The sequence below is a fragment of the Anopheles coluzzii genome, chromosome 2 (genome assembly GCF_943734685.1).
Source record: "Anopheles coluzzii chromosome 2, AcolN3, whole genome shotgun sequence".
Classification (NCBI taxonomy): Eukaryota; Metazoa; Arthropoda; class Insecta; order Diptera; family Culicidae; genus Anopheles; species Anopheles coluzzii.
Genome location: NC_064670.1, coordinates 114,659,426 through 114,681,279, shown reverse-complemented (window position 1 = coordinate 114,681,279; position 21,854 = coordinate 114,659,426). Strand labels below are relative to the sequence as shown.

General features: G+C 45.8%; 1 protein-coding gene across 1 annotated transcript; it reads right to left on the bottom strand.

Moving 5' to 3' along the window:
- Positions 1–80: 80 nt before the first annotated feature.
- On the bottom strand, positions 81–14,785 carry LOC120949181 (uncharacterized). The gene is given in 13 exon segments (XM_049611190.1): positions 81–278; positions 358–890; positions 962–1,111; positions 1,187–1,252; positions 1,364–1,574; positions 3,830–4,030; positions 4,102–4,226; positions 4,307–4,479; positions 4,548–4,779; positions 4,847–6,124; positions 6,192–6,288; positions 6,381–6,495; positions 14,620–14,785. Coding segments are annotated over 12 exon segments (3,186 nt in total). The 5' UTR covers positions 6,468–6,495; positions 14,620–14,785; the 3' UTR covers positions 81–245.
- Positions 14,786–21,854: the final 7,069 nt, after the last annotated feature.

The window sequence follows — 21,854 nt, the reverse complement described above, 5'->3', positions numbered from 1 at the left end:
GGGAATCGAATGAAGTGAAGTGACAGTTTGTGTTGTCGTGATGGCGTTGTCTTGTTTCAAACGGCAGGTAAACAGGTTGGTTTAAATATTTGCATAACATCATGTCATTTTTAATGTTTCTTTTCTTATCAAACGAAAGAATGTGTACTTTATAAATATGTACTGCTCTGCTCAATTAAGTATGAAATTGCTTTTCCTGTCTCTCACTTCATCAGTGGTGATGGGGGTCCACAACACACGTCCTCTTAACAACAATTCGATTGGAAGTAAAGATATTCCTGAAATAAAACAAGGGATGGATGAACTCGGTGCGCCATCTACGCAAAGTACCATCGCACACACCGGTGCACTTCTTACCAGCATAAAGGCGGCCGCTATGAACAGCGACTTAAACTTGACGTCCATCGTCGGATCGGAGTAGTAGATGTTGTTCGTGTAGCTGGCGGTGTTCACGTTCCAGGCGCGCGTTATCGTTCCCTTCTGCGTCATCCGATCCCGGTCCAGCACGCGAAAGTGTGTCTCCTTCGGCATGCGCAGCGCGTTCAGGAACGGTATCGGTATGCGGAACATCGTGTTAATGTCACTGTTCAGCAGCACGATCTCCTGCGACAGTACGCCGTAGTCCTGCTGGATGCAGCCGATCAGCTCGCCCGGTGCGGCCCACACCTCCAGGAACTGGTTCTTGCAGAAGCAGCAGAACACACCGCAGCCAAGATTCTTCCTGAACAGTAGCACCTCCTGATGGCTGCGGTCCACAAGCGACAGGCTGAACGGTCGTAGCGAGCCCCAGAACCGATCCTTCGGGTCGGACGTTTCTGATGCACCGTAGAGCGCTTCGTTTGAGGGTCCCCGTACCGTGAACCGATTGTCCGAGGCAACGCCCGATAGTACTGCAAAATGGGGTACGCGTCCGAAGTAGGATTATGAGCGATTGTTCAAAACGGCTGTTCAACGGTCTTACATTCGTTCAGCTCGTAGCTCTGCTGGATAAACACCGACGGCAATCCGTAGAGAAAGTCGAGCCCGGCACGTGGCGAGAACGGCGTTAGAAAGGGGCTGTTTACGGAGCGAATTGCGTCCCCGGGTGGGGGTGAAGGTATTCGTAAGCTTACTAAAAAAAGTTACAAAAATAAGCAATTTAATTTGCCTTCAATATTCCAATCGGTTTTGTTCATTGTTTCCTTACCACCGTCTCGTTCACGCTGCTGCGATTGTGGTTGTGCCGTGATGATTCGATTCTCGCCACTGTGCACTTGAAGGTATGACACACAATCAACGAAGGGTTATTTACCACCAATAACAAAAACAAACACACACACCCACACACCACTGTAGCAAAAGCGCAAATAGTACGACTACTTACCGACAGGTGGCACATTGTTCGGTGGCGCTGCTAGTGCATTGTCGTAGTTGTAGTCCCAGCTCAGATCGAACGTTGGCGTGTCTGGACCGTAAAACTCCGGCGCCTGCTGCTGCTGCTGCTGCTGTTGTGGTGGAACTCTAGCAGATGACATCTCTTCCGTCCGCTGGCGTAGAGTGAACGTAGCAGGTCTTGGAAAGCGTCCGAAGCTACACTAAACCCATCCGCAGTGAGGGCCACCACTCTCGACCCATCGACGAGCGGTGCTTCTCGTTTATCTTATCGCGCCGTTTTCATTCGCGTATCATCAGTCAGTCATTGCTGCATTGATAGTGGCCCCGCCAAAGTGTTTGGAGTGGTCCCGAAAAATGAAACCCACTTACACCGAGAAGCTCACTTTTCCGGGAAGATTCACCCGCCGAGGTGGACAGGCGTTTTGTTGTATTGAGTAATAATATGATGGAACTTTTTTTGGATACAACACCATAAAAAGAAGTCAACCAGTACAGGAGGAGTTTTGTTTGAGTTTATTTTAGGTTTCAACAAATACTGACGCCATTGGCTTATTGAGTTTGTTAAGTGTGTTGTTATCTCGCATGGTTTGTAAACTGTATCTGTGTGTGGGTGTTTAGTTTTTTTTGTGTAAGTCAATTGTTTCCAATCGGTGTCCAATAGTGGGGATTTTCTTTCTCCCCCCACACCCACGATAAATGCCATCAAGTGTTACACAGAGTAAATAATATTCTTCGCCACATCGTGCACCTTGTGCGCTTTACTCGTTCACCTTTTGTTACGTTTACTGCACGGTACGGCTTAGTGCCAGAAGTAAAGAACAAGTAGTGCGGTAATCAATTCCACATTGATGGCTTTGTGCTGCTGCTATCTCGTTATCGATCGTGCTCTGATCGACGTGGTGGTGGTTGAAACGACAACAAACTGGGCGGGGGACGTGTTGTGCCATTTAAAGACTTTTAAACGTACATTGTCTTGTTTCGTTTGTTACTTTGGTTTTGTTATTGTGTTTTTTGCTTCTTCTTCTGTTTTTTGCCTTACTAGCCATGCTCTGTCCACTACTATTGTAAAACTAATAGCTGCACTCAGTTCAATTTCAGTAGTTCAGTTGTTACATTGTCGATTTGTGTTATCTTTTGCCTGTCTTTTGGTTCGTTTAAGTGTGTAAGGTTTAACTGTGTCTACATGTAGCTGTTTTAAAACCACTTTCATTTTGTTTCATACGTTCGTGATGTTTTTATTGTCGGGAGTTTTTTTTGCTTTAGAAGTTTTATCGGCATTCTTTCCTTTCTCTTTCGTTTGTTTTTTGTTCTTTTGGTTGATGTTGTCCATTTTCATTTCGTTTTTTTCTTTTGAAAGGGATTTGCTGTGTTGCACTGTGTATGTTAGGTTTGTGTTCTCCTTTTTTTGTAAACTATTATTTATTTGTTTCAGAAACTTATCCGTACACATTCAGTATAATATATGTTTTTTTTGTTGTATATGTATAATAATTTTTTATTTGTTTATTTGTTCTGTTATGTGTCTCACAACTAGAGTAAGGTCGTCTCGACCTAGTCGATTTTTAGTTTAGGTTTTTTTTTTTTGTTGAATGTTACCAATATCCTTTTTGTCAACTTTTTTTTCCTCCTCCTTGTAAGTGTTGTAAATAATGGGATTTGACAAAAATCTTACTTATACAGAGTCACATTTATATTTGTATATATGTAGGGTTGTAAAAATATCGAACAAACCAGGAGCAAAGAATTGAGGGAACGAGCTCCAGTGACAGCAAGGGGTGTGTGTGTGTGTGGCTGGGTCTACACATACATACAAGGGGTGAGGGAAGTTGCGTTGCATGCGTTTGTATCAAACACAAAATCACTGATAGATATAGTTGATAACGTTACGCCGATTGTTGAACATCAAAGGGAACGTATTCTTCTGTCTGTATCGGTGTGTTGCTGTGCGTTAGTGTGTGTGTGTGTGTTAAACATACATACAGTTATCGATATGCGATTAAAAATGAGCTCCTATGCTATGAAATCGGTTGTGCCGCCTCAGTTTAGCGAAAGCGGCCAGGGAAGGTAAGGAATCGGAATTCCGCTAGTTGGTTTAATGCCACTGCGTCCGCCTGGTCAGTCCAGCACCGCCTCCCGTTTCTCGGTATACCTGATCATCGTTGTTAGTTCGTTCGTTTCTTTCGTTTCGTACGCTAGCATTAGCCGGTGTATATTGTACCTCCCCCGCGGGAGCAAGCATGTATGTATGTGCCGGGCGCATTACCATTCTTGTACTGTACAGCCACCGTCCTTCCTTTCGATCGCGCACACATACGCTCGTATGTGGTTTGAAAAACTTAGCTCGGTAACATCGTCACAACTTCAATCGGGACATCAAGACAGCGGCCGAAAATGGAGTCATTTTCGTGTAGTGTATGTGTGTGTGGGTCTCCAGATTGTGTGTTTGGGAGGCTTAATTTACAACGACACCGACCTCGACCATGGCCCGATACAGGCAGGGATTTTTGGCGCACTCGCGCGGCCCAAGCTGGGGGCCCGGGAAGCCCCGCAGTATCATCAGCACCGACCGGGCGGTCGTCTGACAGTCGGGTTGGTTTTCGCAAATGTTGTCCGCCTCGGAGAGATACTGAAGGTCGCAAACTTTCGGTGAAACGCCCTGCGGAGAAGAAGAATAGGGTAAAAGAGTGTAAGCAAAGCAAGAGTGCGGAGGGAGCGTATAACACTTACGCATAGGTAGCAAAGTTGATGGGCACCGCAGGCTGGCAACAGTTCCTGGTAAATGTCACCGCTTAGCACATCTACACCGCGACACCGCCGCTCAAACGCATCCAGCAGTGGGCATTCAGTGGACTCTAGAAGCAGGGAAGGAAGAAAACGCAGCACCTAAGCAAGGGCGTTTCTTCGAGATGAAAACTTCCAAAAAGGGGCTTACCAACAACCAGCCCCCGGCTGTAATCATCCTCCATTTCGGGCTCTTCCGGTCCTCGGAATACCTCCTGGTATCGCTTCTGGGTGCGCTTTTTCTTCTTACTGTCGCCGTCAACGTCGCCGAGATTGTTTTCCACCTCCTCGTGCGCTACCTTCTCGTTGCCCTCCATGCTGTGTCTGGGGAAAATGAGGAAACACATACAACCTGTATAGTGTCCACGCGAGCCTTAACTGATCCAACTTACTGGCTGTGATCGTACTCGGCCCGCTCCTTCTTCACTGCTACACGCTTAGCCTTTTCCTTTTCCTCACGGGGATGCTCCGGTTCAACCTCGTTTAGCTTCAGCTGATCATCGCTAACCGAATCCTTCAGCCGCTCCAGTGTGTGGCGCATCTTCTCGATACTGTGCGCGGTAGCCAACCGGTCCAGCAGTTTGTCCTTCAGCTCCTCGAGCTCAGCCGGCTCAGTGATGGTTCCTATGCAATGATAAGAAAAAGAATTGGTTTATGCCCGGCATTTCACTCAACGTTCCGTCCGGCATACCTTCATGATCGCCCGCATACTTGACGGTCTGGTCCAGAATAAGATCTTCGATGTTTTTCAGCTTCTGCGCCATGCTCTCCAGCTTGCCCTGGTTGACGTTTTTCTTCTTCCGATCCTCATCGTACGTTTTGTAAAAGCTCAGCGGATACGGCACGGCAGCACCGGCAGCGGCACCGGCAACAGCCCCCGGCCCATTCCGGCCATCCTTTTTCCTGCGATCCATACCGAAGTACTTGTTCCACTGGATGGACTTTTTCGTCTTAAACTCGCCAATATCGCCGGGCAGAATTTGATCCTCCTTCACCACCTCCAGATTGGACCGCTTGCGCACCGAACGCTTCTTCTTCTTGTCGTCATCCTCACCCTCGAACTCTTCGCTCGAGTCCTCATGATCGTGCTCGTGCTCGTGCTCGTGCTCATGCTCATCATCATCCGGGCCTTCCTCCGAGCTGTGTTCATGGTGCTCATCGCTCGAATCGCGCTTCGTTTTGGCAACTTCCATCACCGCTGGCCGCACGGTCGTGGTGGAGGAGGTTGTGGCCATGCTGGAGCTCGCCGTAGAGCTAGCCGGCTTCGCCGGTTCACTCGATCGTTTGCGCTTCGGCTCGATCGGTGCTCCAAAGAGGGCCTGCAAATCTTTGGCCACCTTTTCATCCGTTCCGGTTGGGGCTGCGTCCGGTTTGGGCGATCGTTTTGCCACCGGGAAGCGCTTCTTGCGCGTAGCGGGCAGCCAGGGAAGGATTGGGAGCGTTCGCTTGCGCTCCTGCATCGGTGGACCGTAATGGGCGGGCGAGGGTTCCGATTCGGACATGGGGAAGCCTTGCCGCTTCTCGTACGGCCCTAACGGTTCCTCGTCAAACAGTTGCTGCTCGATTTCGTTCTCCTCCTGCTGGTACTTGTTCCACAGTCGCTGCAGACGCTCCTGGAACTCTTCCTCTCGCTCGTCGTTGTTGAGACGCTGTACCGCTTTGAGGAAATCCTCGGACAGGTCGGGATGCGGGTACGCTTTCTCCTGCTCTCGCTCCCGGAACACGGTCGGGTAGGAGGATAGTTCTGCAAAAAGGATAAACCGCAATTATAGGCTGTAAAGAGCCAGCCAATCAGTTTCAAAAACCTATAACTCACCATCTCGCTCCCGAAAGACGGAACGCTTGCGTGTGTCCAAGTCGTAAGGATCGTAGCCATCGTCCGGCTCTTCATCGCGCCGCAAATAGTTGGCCAGAATGCGGTTCAGGCGCTGTCGGTTCGGGCGAAACTGTTGCTGCTGCTCTTCGGTTGCTAGGGGAACAAAGGCAATCCAATCGTTTAATGGTTCTGTGGCGGACGGTTCACCTCGCCTACTTACGTTCCATCCAGTAGCCATCGTCGTCCAGCTGCTCGGCGGCGGCTTCCTCGCGTAACGCAAGCTGTGCTTCTCGGCGGTGCAAAGCGTCGATGGCAGCCTGAAAGTATTTTTTTTTGTTTTTGTTGGAAAATTTCAATTACATTTGTTTGCTGTGGGCGAAAAACAAGGCGAGGTCAAAGCAAATCATACCTGCAGGGAGTACGGCGAATGTTGCGAACCCAACACTAGCAGACTTGTTCCGAGAATCAGCAGGGAATAGATGGTAAAACCCGCCATACTGAGGGTTTTACTGAGGGATAGTGTTCTGTGAAAGAAGAGAGAAAATCGGGGTGAGTTTGTATTGTTTTGATTATTTGATTGTTTCATGCATTAAAATTCTCTAAAATATTCAAAACTTAGTTGTTCACACCAGCGAAATGGCAAACCGTTCACCAGTGAGTAAACATAAACACTGAACTGCAGTCATATTTCTCCTTTATGTGGTTCTATTTCAGAGGCAATGAGCAACGGCATTTGTAAATCGGCTCCATTTGTAATCGGCTTCCGCCGTAACCACAGCCGTAACCCACACTCCCTCGCTTTGTACGGTCACTGTTCGGGCTATTTCATTTCCACCAGCCATTCGTCACGTTCCTCGCGTTATTACAAAAAAAAAGGCTGTATAATGCCATGCCACATATTCTGTGGAAAACCATCGTCGTGACCAACATTGAAAAATCATTCCATTCGTTCTAGTCTCGGTGCAAATGATATTTTATGGGGATAGACAACGCACTATGGGTGTGATGTGAAACAGAGTAAGGTGAAAACAATATTTCAACAAAAGGTATGATTGATAAGATTTCTGTTTTAAAAATTATTTGTGTTTATACTTGGTCAAGGTTTGTGATGAAACATGGACAATGACAGAGAAAATATAATGAAACAAATTATTTGAAATATTTTTATCACATTCTTTTGAACATGGCACATGTGGTTTTAAGTCAACTACCAAGCGTCTCCATATCGTAATAGCACTTCAGTATTAGGTAGTAAATTATTATTTTATCTAGATATACTGTACCAAGTGCATTAAAATGTATTTACTGCAATGTGTAAATAGCACTTGGCCGCTTAGTGTTGGCCGGTGTTGACCACTGTTTCTTTATAGTTTTTCTGTATACAAACTACCAAGCGTCTCCATGCTCATAAAAAGCTTTTTAAAAACATTGAAAAATAAAACAAGAATACTGAGATCTTATACCAATATAAGCTTTTGATAGCTTCTAATATATTTTCAAACGAAGAATTGTTTCTATGGTCTGAACAGCGTCATTCTTGCGTTCAACCGCAACACAAAATAGGCAGGGAAAAGCAAAGCTTCACGTGGAATGGAAGTCACACGCCAGACCACACAAACCTTGTTATAAGCTCATGGTTTATGTTGCTAGCTTTGGCGACATTGTGTGCACTTGGGATGCAAGCGGGCTACAAATCATAAAGTAGAAGAGAAAGAGAGAGATAGAGAAAAGAAAGAATGCCATTCGTATCTCGGGGAACACTAACGACGTGCTATGATTCAAAGCGCCCTGCAACAGGGCCAAACAGGGACGACAAATGCCGCAAGCAAGAATGTGCGCACGGCTGTGAAATACAATTCGCTCTCTCCATTCGTGTTCCGTGTGTATGCGTACGCGTGTGCTCTTCCACCGAAATGTTTGCAAATGATCGGCTTAGTGTGGGTGACGGTTGCGGCTTAACTCATCCGAATGGCATGTGATTCATTTGTCTGACAGTGGCGGCAACAGAAAAGGGTGTCCAGCAGAATAATTCAGCACAAGCAAGGGACCACGAGGCTACCGGGCATAAGACAGGATGCTGCTGCTGCTGCTGCTGAGTGGGTATGTTGGAGTGGTTGTTGGACGTATTGGTTGACATTTTTATTGCCCCCCGCCTTACCGGGTGTGCTCAGCCCGGGGTTGAAGCGCCGAGACCCATCGATGGGGGCGAATACTGATTCGACTGATTATGACAGATAAGGGAGGATTAAGGGAACCATTTTCCACTCGAAAAGAGAAAGCAGCACTCGAGCAGCACGGAGTTCTTTAGCCTAATGCAAGAGTCCACTTCTGTCTCTGAACCATGCTGGAAATAAACCATTCCCCGAAACAATTTATTATAAAAAGCTGCTCAGAATGTCGGCTTAGAATGGGAGGGCGGTGATAGGGAGAATAAAAAAAACGAAGGCAAAAGTTCGAACGCGTCTCGCATGCTATTAGCAGAGAATAAGATTTACCCCACCAGAGGGAAGTGGCTCAACTTTTTACCATCAAAAATAGCACCATTTGCTTAGACTTAGAGAAGATGGGATTTGGGAAATGAAACAATGTCCCTAGAGGTGGCGAGTTCGAGAAATCGAGAAACTACTTAGTGTGCCCCAACCCTCTTCAAACGATTACCTCACGCGCGAGGCAAAGGAAAGCGAGAGGAGATGCTTTCTCTCCTCTTCGTCGGAGGTCTTTTGCTTGCGCTGAGGTGATGTAATAGTCCCAGCAATCGACGACACCGTCTCGTCACTGTTTATCTATTCATCCAATTTTCATCCCGAGCTTGGGCTTGCCTGCACGAAAGTTTGATTCGAACCTTCGGGCGATAAGTTTTAATCCACACTCGGCAAAACACTCGAGCGCTAGACGACGACGGTTCGATACTTTAGCTTTTTCTGTGAAGCTCTCTTCACAAAAGCTCGTTAGACGAGCAGGAGTTGGCAAATAAACCAGCGAACAGTTTACTGCCGGTGGTGATGTTTTCGCTGCGGCCAAGGTACAAACGGTGCGCCATCTTATCAGATGGCAACTTTATCACCATAGCTAGCGGTCGTTTGGATTGGGAGAATTTTCTAGCTGGTGATGTGGGTAGGTATTATAGACTAATTAATTCTGTTTAAATATTATAAACCAATACGCTTCTTGTCCACTTGCCTCCGGTTGCCGACGGTTTCCTGCCATCAGCTCAGAAAATTGTTTCGGCTTTGCCTCAATCTGTCAAACCACCGGCTGCAGTGTGTTCGGTGTAATCTTAATGGGATCTAGAAGGCAATCGGATTACTTGGTTAAGGGGGTTTTTGTTGCTCTTTCTTGCCGTTGTTGTTGGTGTTGTTGTTGAATGTTTTCCAACAGCGATAAGAAAGCTTGATGGGAAACTGGGTACACAAACACGTGACGTGCCGGAGGCTACATTTCGGAGGGTGTTTATTTAGCTCGGTTTTATTGGAGATTGGATAACAGTGAGGATGGGTGTTGGACAAATTGGATAAAATTTGCATTAGGTATCAACAAATTGAATGCCGTAATTGTGTTGCTAGGCAGTTTCATGTTTGAGATAGTTGCATTAAAAAGTTTACTATGTGGCCAATTGCTCTATGAAAATGTTTAGTCCTTCGAACCGGATTTCGTATCGATAACGGAAGCTACAAACCACTGTACAGAGCGTTATGAAACTAAAAAAACATTCATTTTTCATCTCAAAAGCACCGAGACAAACTAGTGAAATCACAAATGCCATAAACGTATAAAGGCAAACCACGACCGTGGTCAATGGGTCATTCCAACTCCAAACGTATCACGGATGTGCATCATCGTCCACAGAAAGCTCCACATAATTCCATTAGCACTCGTTGCGCTTCGTTTTGTGTTGTAAAATTTTATTCCCTATCATAACCATTGCTTTATTGTGCGGTGGTGTTGTATGCGGATCGCTGACCCTGACGTACCTGACCGGTGGCAGTGGTGTAAGCTTTCGCACGGGACAATCCATTACACTCAACATGACAACACTCGGGTGTATTAAAGCTTGTGTGCAACTGCCGTAGATAGAGGTTATGGTTCCGTGATAAATCCGGCCCGTTGTGGAAAGGCAAGGAGAAGATGAGGAGTACAATAATGCCTTGTTGCAGGCCCTCTGTACAATGGATTGGAAGCTATGCGGGAGTTTGTTCAATGACCCGTTGACATTCAACACCTGCAGGAGGGTTCAGATTCTGTATCTTGATGGTAAAATGGTACAAACGGATGATGTGAGTGGCAAATATTCATTTGTGTGTGTGTGTGTGTGTGTGTGTGTGTGTGTGTGTTACTGTTGACGGTAGCCATTCGTTCGATTTCGATTGAATATCAAATTTCTATCCAACCCGTTTCAAAGCGGTTTTCGTCCGTCCGTCCGTTATCAAGTTTTATTATTCAAGTGATTTTTAGCATTTTCCTTTAGAGTTCTAAGTTTTACAGCAAGACAATTTGGGGATGATGTTGGTAAACGTCAGTTTGATTGAGCGATCTGAGCCACTAATTTTCAGATTCAGTTAAGGCGTAAGTTGAGGCAAACTTTACCGATATTCAATAGGCTTTAAATAGACAAGAAAGAGACTGACAATGTTTTATATAGCGATACAACAGTGAGCTTGTTCATCATATAACACTAGCCGTCATCAAGACCGAGTATGCTCGGGTTAAGGTAATTCGCAAGGAAAGAATGCTTTGTTGTGCAATAATGTAGATCACCATTAAATATGCTCCATAATCATGGAATTCAATAATTTATAAATAGTAAACGACGAGCTTGATTATGATATCTAAACGAGACATGTAATTTAAGTTTGATTTATTGTATGAAAATTGTGTGAAAAGTTGAAAAATCGCACCATTGTATAATGTTAGAATGTTGCATATGTCTTTAGTTACATATCATCGCTGCAAATTGATATAAACGTTATATATTTGCACACAAAAAAACGGCTCCAACTGGCCAACATTAAACCAACAATTTGACCAGAGATTGGCATCTTTTAGGGTCCTGCGCGATCAATAGCTAATCAAGCGTTCGCATTTCTATGCCCATCCCTTTACCTTATCGACTGTAGCTACAGGAAAGGACTCATCTGTAGCTCTGAATGAGAAAGGGGGGGAAATTGGACGGAATTGCAAATTTATGTCCATTTTTTATTGCCTTTAGTGCGACAACGCACATCCGGAGCGACGTGCGATTCGTTTGTGCGTTCGTGCGGTTATATTGGAAAGTTTTTATGCATTTACGCGGCAAAAGCAGGCAGTAGAAAACACAGGTACAGGGATTTACGTCTGGCTAAAGTTTATGTGTCATTCCGGATTGTACGAGGCTAGCGAAAGAGCTTCTAGTTTACCTTTTTTGTTTTATTTGCTATCCTTTGCTAGCTTTATTCCCTCATCCTCGATACAAGGGGCTTTCGGAATACATTTTCTCCCCCCCCCCCGCCCCCCAGACAAGCAGTATCGTCGGTAAGGTCGTAATTTATTCCAGCCGCAACCCACAAACCCCTCACCATTGCCGCATGTTACCGGTGCGACCGTGTTTTGCAATTGCGAGTCGGTACGCTTGCAAATGAACCGCTACATCCGCGGGTACGCTGCCTAGTAGTCGGTTTATGCGTGCGGATCGATTGCACAAGGTGCTGTAATCTGGCTAATTAATAAAACTCACCTACACTGCCGTCAAACTAGTGTGATATGCTGTCGAACTCGTTCAGATCAATAAAATGATGGATGTGAACTCTCGGAGCGCGTGCACACAGTAAGGCACATTATGGGAAAATGGTGTCGGGTGGTAACACACTGTCCGAGCAGATTCAACAAGTCGAGGTTTTGCGCACCCGCTCACGACACTCGGCGCCTCGGCCCACGTACCACTGGACCGTGGTCTGTTTTTACTGATCCCGAGCGGCTGATATATTATCGCCAAAAGCGAGCAAAGGATCCAAAGCAGCGATAAAGCCGCTCATTTGTTTGCCCGTGCCATGCTCTGCGGGGCTGCGGGTTGATGATGTTTTCCCAGCCACTCCAGTGATGTATGATAACTTGTTCACACTTGAGCGAGCTTAATAAATAACTTCCTTCCCGTACCCATAACGAACGAAGGCCTGCGTGTCGCGTGTCGTCGCGTTGTCAGGACAAACTGTTTTCGTAAAATATCCAATCAAAATGTGTCGTGTTGTTGTTTCATCGCAAAAAAACAGTATGAAATAAATCTGCCTTTTGGCCATGAAGGTAGCAAACGAACTGGTTCGGTACAAACACACTACCTTCTGGCCTGTCTCTGACCAGAAGCTTTTTCAGCGCAAAACGCTGAACGTTGGTCCTTTGGCTCGTGTGGGAATTGATCTTTCTGCTGCTGCGCTTATTGAATAAGCACCAGCAATCCTCCCGAGAAAGTGTGAAGGCGTAATCATTGTGTGGAAACGATGATGGTGTCGTGTTGGACAGGGACATGTGTGTGTGTATGTTTATGAAACGACATCCTTGGCAGTTTCTAGCCTTCCCACGATGACTACCGTCTTGTGCCAGCAGCATACACGAAAAGGTTACCAGTCAACCAGTCAAGGCAAGTAGACATGTTGCCCATATAGCTTTATCACGTGTGGGACTTGAAAGTTTGCTCATTTAATATGGTTTCTGATAGATGATAGTGTGTGTGTGTTTTTTTTGCTTCTTCAATTTATTTGAAGATCATTGTGCAAGGAGCACAAAAAACCCTCTTCCTACACTATTACACTGGAAAAAAAGGTCGAAGCTGAAAAGCTCCTTTCATCTTGACCCTAACTTTAAGGCTGGTATTGGAAAGAAGAAAAGAAAGCATATAAAAACACACACAAACTACGGTAAAAGGTGCTTTATTGATCTTGCGCAACCAAATCAGCCCACGTGACTCATTACGTTCCATTCCGTTCGGCTGGGTGGGTTGCGGGAGCGTATTTGCAAGTCTGAGTTCAAACCCGGCAATCAATAAGCAATCTAGTTGCCTGCCTGCCTGCCTGCCTGTTTGCCTTCTCGGTAGACAGAATGTTATTAAAATACTTTCGGCAGAATTTCCAGCATCTCGTTAGAATGTGTGAAAGCGAGTAGTGGGGGGAGGGGAGGGAGCGAAGTGAATTCCGCCTTCTCGGATTGCCTTCAAAATGAACTCCCACACATACATACGCGCTCGCGTGAGCTCAGCTGTTGTTGTGAGAAAAGGTGTGTGTGCACGTTGATTAGAGGATGTAGTTAAATGAAATTATTTTCCAATTCCTGGCATTGTATTTCTTGGAAGGAATCGAGCACGGCGGGTATGGGCACTCGAGTGAGTGAGAGCAAGAGATGAGAGAGACAAAAACTTACAAATTTAATACCATCCTCGAGCTCGGAAGGTTTCAGGTGCAAAAGGGCAAACGCGTTGCCTGCCGTACGCTTGCAGAAAGTAACCTTTGCAGCAGCAAAGCGAATATTGCCCTTGAGCCCCCTCGTTTACATGTTTAGAAAATACAAACACAATAAGTATGCTTTGGAATAACACAGCCAAGCAAGAAAGCAAAAAAAAAGAAGCTGCAAACGCTGTAACCCTTTTTTGTGTGGTAGCCGTACTGTTTTTCTTTTTCCTCCCTCGCTCACAAGGTCTTTTTATGAGAGCCGGAGGCACTCGCAACGTAAACATAAACCCTTTCCAGCAGTCGGCTTAGCGTGCTGCTCGTGCCCGTCGCCAAGTAACCTGATAAGCTCACCTTTAACGGTTAGGCAAACGAAGCGACCCGAAGAAACCCGCTCCATGATGGCCGTGTATAACTTGTTGCTTCTGCTGTAGCAGGCAAAACAGAGCCCCACCGCCCTTCTACTTTCTCTCCTTCAAACGCTTTCACACGGCCAAGCCTTCTGATGCCAGGCTGAAGCAGTATAACAGTCGTGCAAAAAAGGGTGTGGAGCAAGTGAGCTTAAAGATATGGATAGCATTTGCTGCTTCAATTTCCCCGGACATAATTTGCTAGCTGACTTAGAGAAAGGGGATTTTTTGTCTCGTTTTCTTGGCACACCGGTGAGTGAGGTTAAACCGGAAGGGTCCGGATGTGCTGGAAAGCACGATCATCCTTCGCCAATTAGTAATGCCGCCCCATGCCTACTTCAATGGAGTGCTGAAGACATGCAACATGTCTGCCATACACTGTGCCATGGATACGGTGTGGCTTTTGCGTGTGGAGGGGGGATTATACTGTAGCAAGCATACATTGTGCAAGCTTAATTCCTATCTTGAACCGTGTTACACGTATAATGAGCTATTTTAGCGTCCTTCTTATAGCAAAAATGCCGAGTATAGCACAGAGATTGCCCCTTTTGTCGTTCGTTTTGTGGCTCTCCATTACATCCTCCTGTTTGTTTGTTGCGAAATTTGTGTCTTCGTTTTGCGTCGCCATCCTCTCCCCCCTCCCCGCTCGACGCTGCGACAAACAACACAAATGGCTACATCAAGTGTCGACCGCACATCAAGCGTATCTTATTACCACGCTTCGCATGACGATGACTTCACGGAACACAGACGCACAGGTCTCTTTCGAATTTTCACTCCATCTCCTTACAGCACACCACATCAACTCCGTCACAGGTTTGACACTCACCCTGGTACCTTTCGTATGTAGTCACTGGCAGTCGCAGCGCTGTTTTTGTGAGCTACTGCTGGTACTTTGCTTTAACTTTATAATGTCTTTTCACCTAATGTCCTTGACTTGATTGTGCACTACACGGTATACACGCACTTATGTGTATTTTTTACACTTGCACGCGGAACGCACGCAACACACCACCACTCGCACGAATACAGTGGAGGGGATAGGTTTTCAGTGTGCTGTCATCATTCTCCAGGGTGTCACCAGTTTGCCCCCCCCAGAGTGCGAACGATATTCCTTGTACTGCCGAGCGTTGCGTCTAAACTGCGTACGGCTGGCAAAACCCGACCAAAGCGCCCCTATTTATACAGTTGCACGGGAGCGAAACCGTGCGGAGCTTTTCTTTCTCTCGGAGAAATTTCTAATCCCCGGACTCGAGGGTCATTAGGTTCTTGCACAGTGAACGAGGATAAGGAGAAATTTTATGTTGAAAGGCCTAAATATTGTTGAGGAAATACTTCTGAAATGAAAATTAAGATCTGTTTTGAAACAAGGCTTTATACAACATTTCCTGAAAATTAAGTGAAAAATAAAATAAATAATCTTTGACTGAGAGAACGTAGTTGTGATTTTGACCATTTTGTGGCGTGTTTTATTCCACTGTGATTACAAGGAGCATAAATCGATATCACTGCGCCTGCGATTGAAACGAAAGCTCTCGCGAACAAACATTGAGAGCAATCCATTTGCATTTCCATGTTGTTTTTCTCTCACTATCATCTTTCTCATTCTCTCTCTCTCTCTCTTGCTCCCTCAAGTGAATATATTCTGTTTTTGCTGCTGTTTCTGTTTGGTCTCGGAAATGATGAAAATCGGCTCGAAGTCACCCTCGATTATTTTCCCTACACGATTCCCTGGCGACCAATCTTTGATCACAGTCAAAGATATGCAGCTTGCTTCTCTTTTTCCCACACACACACACACATACACTCTTTTGTCGTAGTCTTCGTTTGCTATAATGCCATGCACTTGCACAATAAAAAAACGGTATATCCATTCATTCATCGGTTGAGACTTGTTTCGTGTCCGTGAACCGACCGGGAAAAGCTTTTACCGATGACGAGGACGAGCACAAGGGGCAGAAAAAAAAGCTTCCACAGCAACCTTCAAACAGGCCGCTGTCGGTCCGGTTTGGTAAGCAGCGAGCAACAGGAGCCGTTCGCATGGGCGCCTCCGCCACAACTCGTCGCTTCCGGTTGGGAAGCGAGAGCCGGAAGAGAAGGGTATGAAATAATTGAATTAATTTCACAACATCAACCATACACAGTGCCGACGCTTACGACTTGCCGACCGTTGGATTACGTTGGTGAGTGTGTGCTACCGTTAGCGGGTTTTCTTTTCTGTTTCGTTTTGTTTGCCGCTGCTCGTTGCTTTGCTTTCTCTCTTTAACGACCGATTTGATGGCGTGCTGCGTGTTACGAAGCACCTGGCGTCTCCATTCGCTGTAGAAAAGCGCGTCACGCGCGTCTTGGTACGCCTCCCCCGTGAGACATTCTGGAGGAAAGTATTTGCCGTCGAAAATAGCGTAAAGTATGTGCAGGAATGTTACGCCTTCTCGGGACCGGTCCCCGTAAATACCGATATCATACATCCACCGCTCCCGCGGCTGCTCGAGTGCGGCACTGAGAGCGCCGGGGACATTAATTTAAAAGGTAAGGCAGGATTATGCTGATGAACGATGACGTTCGCCAAACCGAACCAGGGGTTTCTTTGCTTTGGTCTTTTATATTGTTGTGAAGCCTGGCAATTCCACTGCTTTTTGCTGTGTGCCTTTGGAAAGGCAGAATGGTTAGCATGATTGCTGAGAGAACGCACTTGAATGATCAATTAGCTTGATTGATCGCGGTGCGTGCTCTATTCCCGGGAGATGAGGGTATTTTACCTTTTAATTAAAATCCTCGGAGGTAGGTTAGTATGGCCTATAAAATGCACCTTTTTAATGCATGTTTTTATTATATGTGAAGATAGATATAAATCTGCATCCAAAGCTTTATTATATTACAGTTTGAGTATCGCAATGAAATTAAATTATATTTGAAACCAATCGAGCAAAACAAGTTACAAATAAAGGAAAAGTATTTTCCTCTTCCGGGCAATCAGCTTCTCCTAATTAAAGATAAACACACCATCTCGAAGACAATCGAATCACAATCACCAATCAGCTCCAAAAATGTCAAACGGAGACTGACGGTTTAAATTGGTCTGCCGCTGCTAACCATCGCCGTGTTCCTTTTTGTCTTATAAATATTAAATTCAAGCCAAACGAAAAATTCATGCCCAGCAGCACCGGGTACGGGTACGGTTTAAAACTGATTATCGGAAAGTTTTGCTTCTATTACCAGCGTACCAATGGCAGTTCGCAGAATTCACAGAAGGCCAAGCGCAAACCAGCCAAAAATGGAAACAAAAAGCTCTGTGACAAGTTGAAATGGTTTGTTCCCGAGTACTGGGAACGATGAAACGAAATGTCCGCTTTCAAACTGGTTAAGCAAGCGATACTAATGCCTAAAAGTTAATTCTGATCATTGCAGAAACGTCTTTCCAGCGGTCTTTCCTACGGTCTGGCAGGACGCATCTGTATGCGCAAAACACTGAGAACGGAAGCTTGTGGAAACAATGTCCCTGAAAGGAAATAGATCATCGCTTTGGGATGCAAAAAACGAAGCACAAAAAAAACCCAACACTTATTTCGTGGAATTGATCTCGAGAAGTAAGTGAACTATTTTTAAGCGTTCGATAATTAGCCGGAAGCTGTTTCGCTTTTGTCGACGAAAGTTCGTCCTCCGATAACGCCTCGCTTCAGATTAACGGCCCCAACCTTGAGCAATTGTTGGCGGGAGCCAATCAAGTATAAGCATTCGATTCCGATTTGGACGTCCGAAAACTCACCATGATGTGTCTGGTGTGGTGGTGTGGAACTTTCGATCCACTCAGCTCATCCATATTTATTCATCCCCGGGAATCCGTGTCCGTTTTTTGTTGGTGTGTTGTTCGCCTCTTATCCGCATCGACTGTGTAAGCTGGACTTCCAAAAGATTTTTGTGGGAACAGAGAAAGCGTGAGGTCGGATGCTGTACTGTACCGCCCAACCGGGCGTAACGGTGGTCACTTCGTGCTGTCGTCTGTGTCCTTCTTGCGAAGTGAAATCAATAATGAACGCACTTGAACGCTCGCTACAGCGCTACAGTAGCGCACTGCCGGTGCCTTCTTCCCACAGCCGTGGGGGCCATTAATCTTCGACCTCGGACACTGGATCGCAGGATGTGCTGCCTGGGTGGCTGAGTGTGAGCGTGTACGGATGCGAAGGTGGAAGCTGTTATTCCTGTTCCGGTTGGCCAGTTGTTGGTGGTCCATTGTGGTGCGTTAATGCGCTGCCCGGCTGAGCAATGGTTGAAAAATTGCCATCCCTCTTAGACCACGACGCTATAGAATAGCTTTTGACGCTGGGTGCGTTGAGTGCGTTGGTCGTTCGGGTGTTGCGGCCGGCAGGCAAAATAATATTGCCTTTCTGCGGTGAAGGTCTGCAGCGTTTCTGAAGTGCCACACACAAGTAAAAAGAAACTCATGTAATGGGTGTTTTTATGAGGCAGTGTTCTACGCTTTGAAGCCCAATATAATGGTTAAAAAATGTATTTAATCAACTGTTAAAAGCGTCATGCTTTGCTATTTGAAGAAGTCCCCTAATGTAACACTAAATTTTCACACGAAACATTTACTCACTAAACACACCAGCTTACCAGTGATTCTCTCAAAACCCATTTGTACCAGAGGACCATCACGCTCGAAGGAAGGAAGTGACACTCGCTATTGTTAACTTTTGAGAGTGATTTTTTCTAAGTAAATGTCACCTTTGCCAGATTGAATTGCTATGACAACTACGTAAGGTTTCTCTTTTTCCATTCGAGAGCATACTTTCCGGTTTTGATATGAATCTTCCCCCCCTCCCCCATGATGATGGACAGAGAAGAGCATTTAGTTGGTAGTGCATAACCATAGTAACCATATGGGGAAAGTTGAGCTTTTGTGGTACTGAGCGAAGCTGTTATGTATAAAATTTACTCGTGCTAAAAGTATCAAAGCATTTCAGTGCAGATACAGTTTTTTTTTTTGAGAGGCGATGATATTTTTGTAAGTAATTAGACCTTGGAGTAGTGGAGGAAAGTTGTTTTCAGGTAAAGCCCTTCTGGGAAGAGCATTACGGATTACGACGGGGAGAGTGAACTTCTAAGGGGAAGGTGGGTAAAGACGGACACTTTGTCGTAGGGAAAGAAGGACACCGAATTTGTTGATTTATTTCACCTCGTAGTAATAGTTATTTCACTTCAATAGTAATTTCTGTAAGCTGGAGCAATTTCTGTAAGCTGGAGCAACGTCCGCTGTAAGTGCAAAATATTCCAAAAATGCTATAGGCTCTGAATTCTACGAGGTGTTAGAAATGGTGCTTACAATTCCTAATTTATGTTTTTAATTCATGAAAAGAACATAAACTATGATAGAAACTTAAAAGTTTCAACACATTTTCTGTTAAAACATGAGTGTGAGATAATGTTTACACATTTTCATGGTCGTTGTATTTAAAAAGTCTCCAGATTTTTAACATTTTTCTTAACGTGTCCGTCTTTACCTACCTTCCCTTACTTGTTAATGTTCCGTATTTGAAATGATGCTAACGGTACTTGCTTTGAATTAAACAAGATTAAAATGATTTGTTTTTTTGGTGAAGAGCGAAGTGCAACCAAGGTACACATGGCATAAACGCAGCAAACAATGAACAATCTGTATGTTTCGCTTGTTGCACGCCTTCGCTAAAGCTTTCACTACGATGGATGTTAAGGGAAAGCGCAAGAGCAAATGCACAACAAAAAAAAAATACTTCACCACAGCAAACGCACATCCAGGACCATAATCCTTCGTCTGCTCGAAACCCTCGAAGCTTACAAAGTTCGCCAGAACTTCAATCTGCCGCACATCATGGCGTATTGTATCACGAGAACCGAGAGACCTGCGCCAGTTTTGTTGGTTTTATTTCAACCACCTCGTTCTAGCCATGATGCGCGCGTGAAATATGGCGCGCCCGATCCGTCACCACCACCTGTCAGAACGCTCCCCCATTTCCCATTTCATTACGCACTAATGCGTCTCCCGTGCTCTCCCGGCTGTGGACGTGGTTACGAGCCGGCTACACCGCTACACCAATTTTTATATGCCCTTTAGAGCTTCATTTTCACCGCCTCCTTTTATGATTGCTCGCTACACCGTGTTACATCGTGTGAAAAACAAGAGTGAGTGCAAAGAAAGACACCGACAAGACATTGTCGTGTATGTGCGCTTCATGACCGGCGTGAGCGAGCTGCGCTGCTTGTCGTAAAGCATAAAGTTGGGGCGCTTTTCGCCGTGCGGCCGTTCCTGGCGGCGGGATGAGGCATTTTTATTATTTCTGCCAGCGTCAGCATCAGCGTGGGTGGGATATGATAATCACCCGGCAAACGATAGGGGCCGCACGGATGGGGTTGGAGCTTGGGTATGCTAAAATATGCTCCACTACGGGCACGCCCCGGCGTACGACGTGTGAAGGGGCGGTTTTCGGGGCGATGGAAGATCTCCATGAATAGGAGCGCTTTCACAGAAAACTAGGGAGAACAAAAATAGAAGATGTATGGCTCAAAAGATGCCCAGAACATTGCACACTTTCTCTTCTTATAATGAAGCGAAGAAGCCCCGTGAAGAGTGTTTGTTATGAATGAAGCGATAATAGAATTAATATTTCCAATCGCTTTCGGTCTACCCAAGAACTGAAGCAGCCGCTTTAATAAGGATATGCAAAACGGTGCTTGACGAGTTAAGTTCGTTAAGGGGCAGACAGAAAGCAGGATGGGTTTTGACTCCCGACTGTCCCGACTTTGACATTACCACGTTGCGCACGTTGACACCTTCTAGAAGTTCATACCAAAAATCGTCTTAAATTCGTGGCTCAACCCTCCAATCCTTTTTGCCAGCTCGCAGAGCATTAAGTGTTAGGCGTGATTGTACCGGGGGAGGGAAAAAACGGGTGTCACGGCATCGTTTAATATGTGTGTCATCGCCCGTGTGCCGGGTCATTCCCGGGCCCGTGGTGCCATTCTTGCTGACATGCATCGTTAAGCTTTTCTGGTCGTTGTCTTCTTCGTTCCGTGTCTGTCGCACCAGCGTTGTCACGAGTGCCGTCACGGTTCACATTCTTGGGTTGGATGGACGCACCATCACGCGTCCCCCCCCCCCTCTCGGAGCAGTACATTTTCCGGTTTCGTTGCGCGTGCTGGAATGCGAAAAACTTTCCCAACCGGAATCCAACCCAACGGAAGGAGGCAAGAAGGCCCCCTTAAACGAGCGCCAGGCTATCAAACGACGAATATTTGGATCCCCGTTATCGCCCATCGAGTTATCAACCCTATCTGTCGTGTCTTGGTTTTATTTTTTGCATCCTCCTTCCACACGATTGAAGTTGACGATTCGCTCAAGTGTGCAACACATTCTTTCTGCTTCCTGCAAATGGTACATCTTTATTTGGGAAACGGGTTTTCTTCACTTTTCTTTCTTTAGCTTTGACACTCTGTCTCAGTTTTTTGTGTGCTATTGCTTTTACTGTTCTTTGCTTGCTATCTATCTTTCTCAACCTCGATCATTCGGTTCCCTACACTTATGCTATCAAATTGCACACGCCTCGTTACTTTCGCTGCATCAATCCGTGCCAACAGGGCCGATTCCGTTGCTCAGCACGAAAGCACGTGCTGTAAAATTAACACACAAACTCAATGCTTTCCTTGGGCTGCATTGAACCCGGACGATGGAGAGCTATGCATGTCCGACGGGTGAGTGCAAACCAACAACAGGGCGAATGTGACTACATGCAGTACATTGTGGGCTATGCAAACACGAGGCGATACAGTACAGTATTATAATGCAGCACAGAATGCTTACTGGTAGGGAGTTTTAGTATTTAGAAGTAATATAAAAAGGGGGGAAAACGAACGACAAACACACCGGGATGAGAGGGACAATAAATACATAGAGAGAGGCTACACATGCTTACTACACTGCGCTGTTGCCTACCACACCATCTAGTAGCGATTGCAATAAAGTGTAACAATGTGTGGCCTGTTTCCTAACCCATTTGCTGCTACTGCTTCTTCTTTCTTCCTTCTTTAACT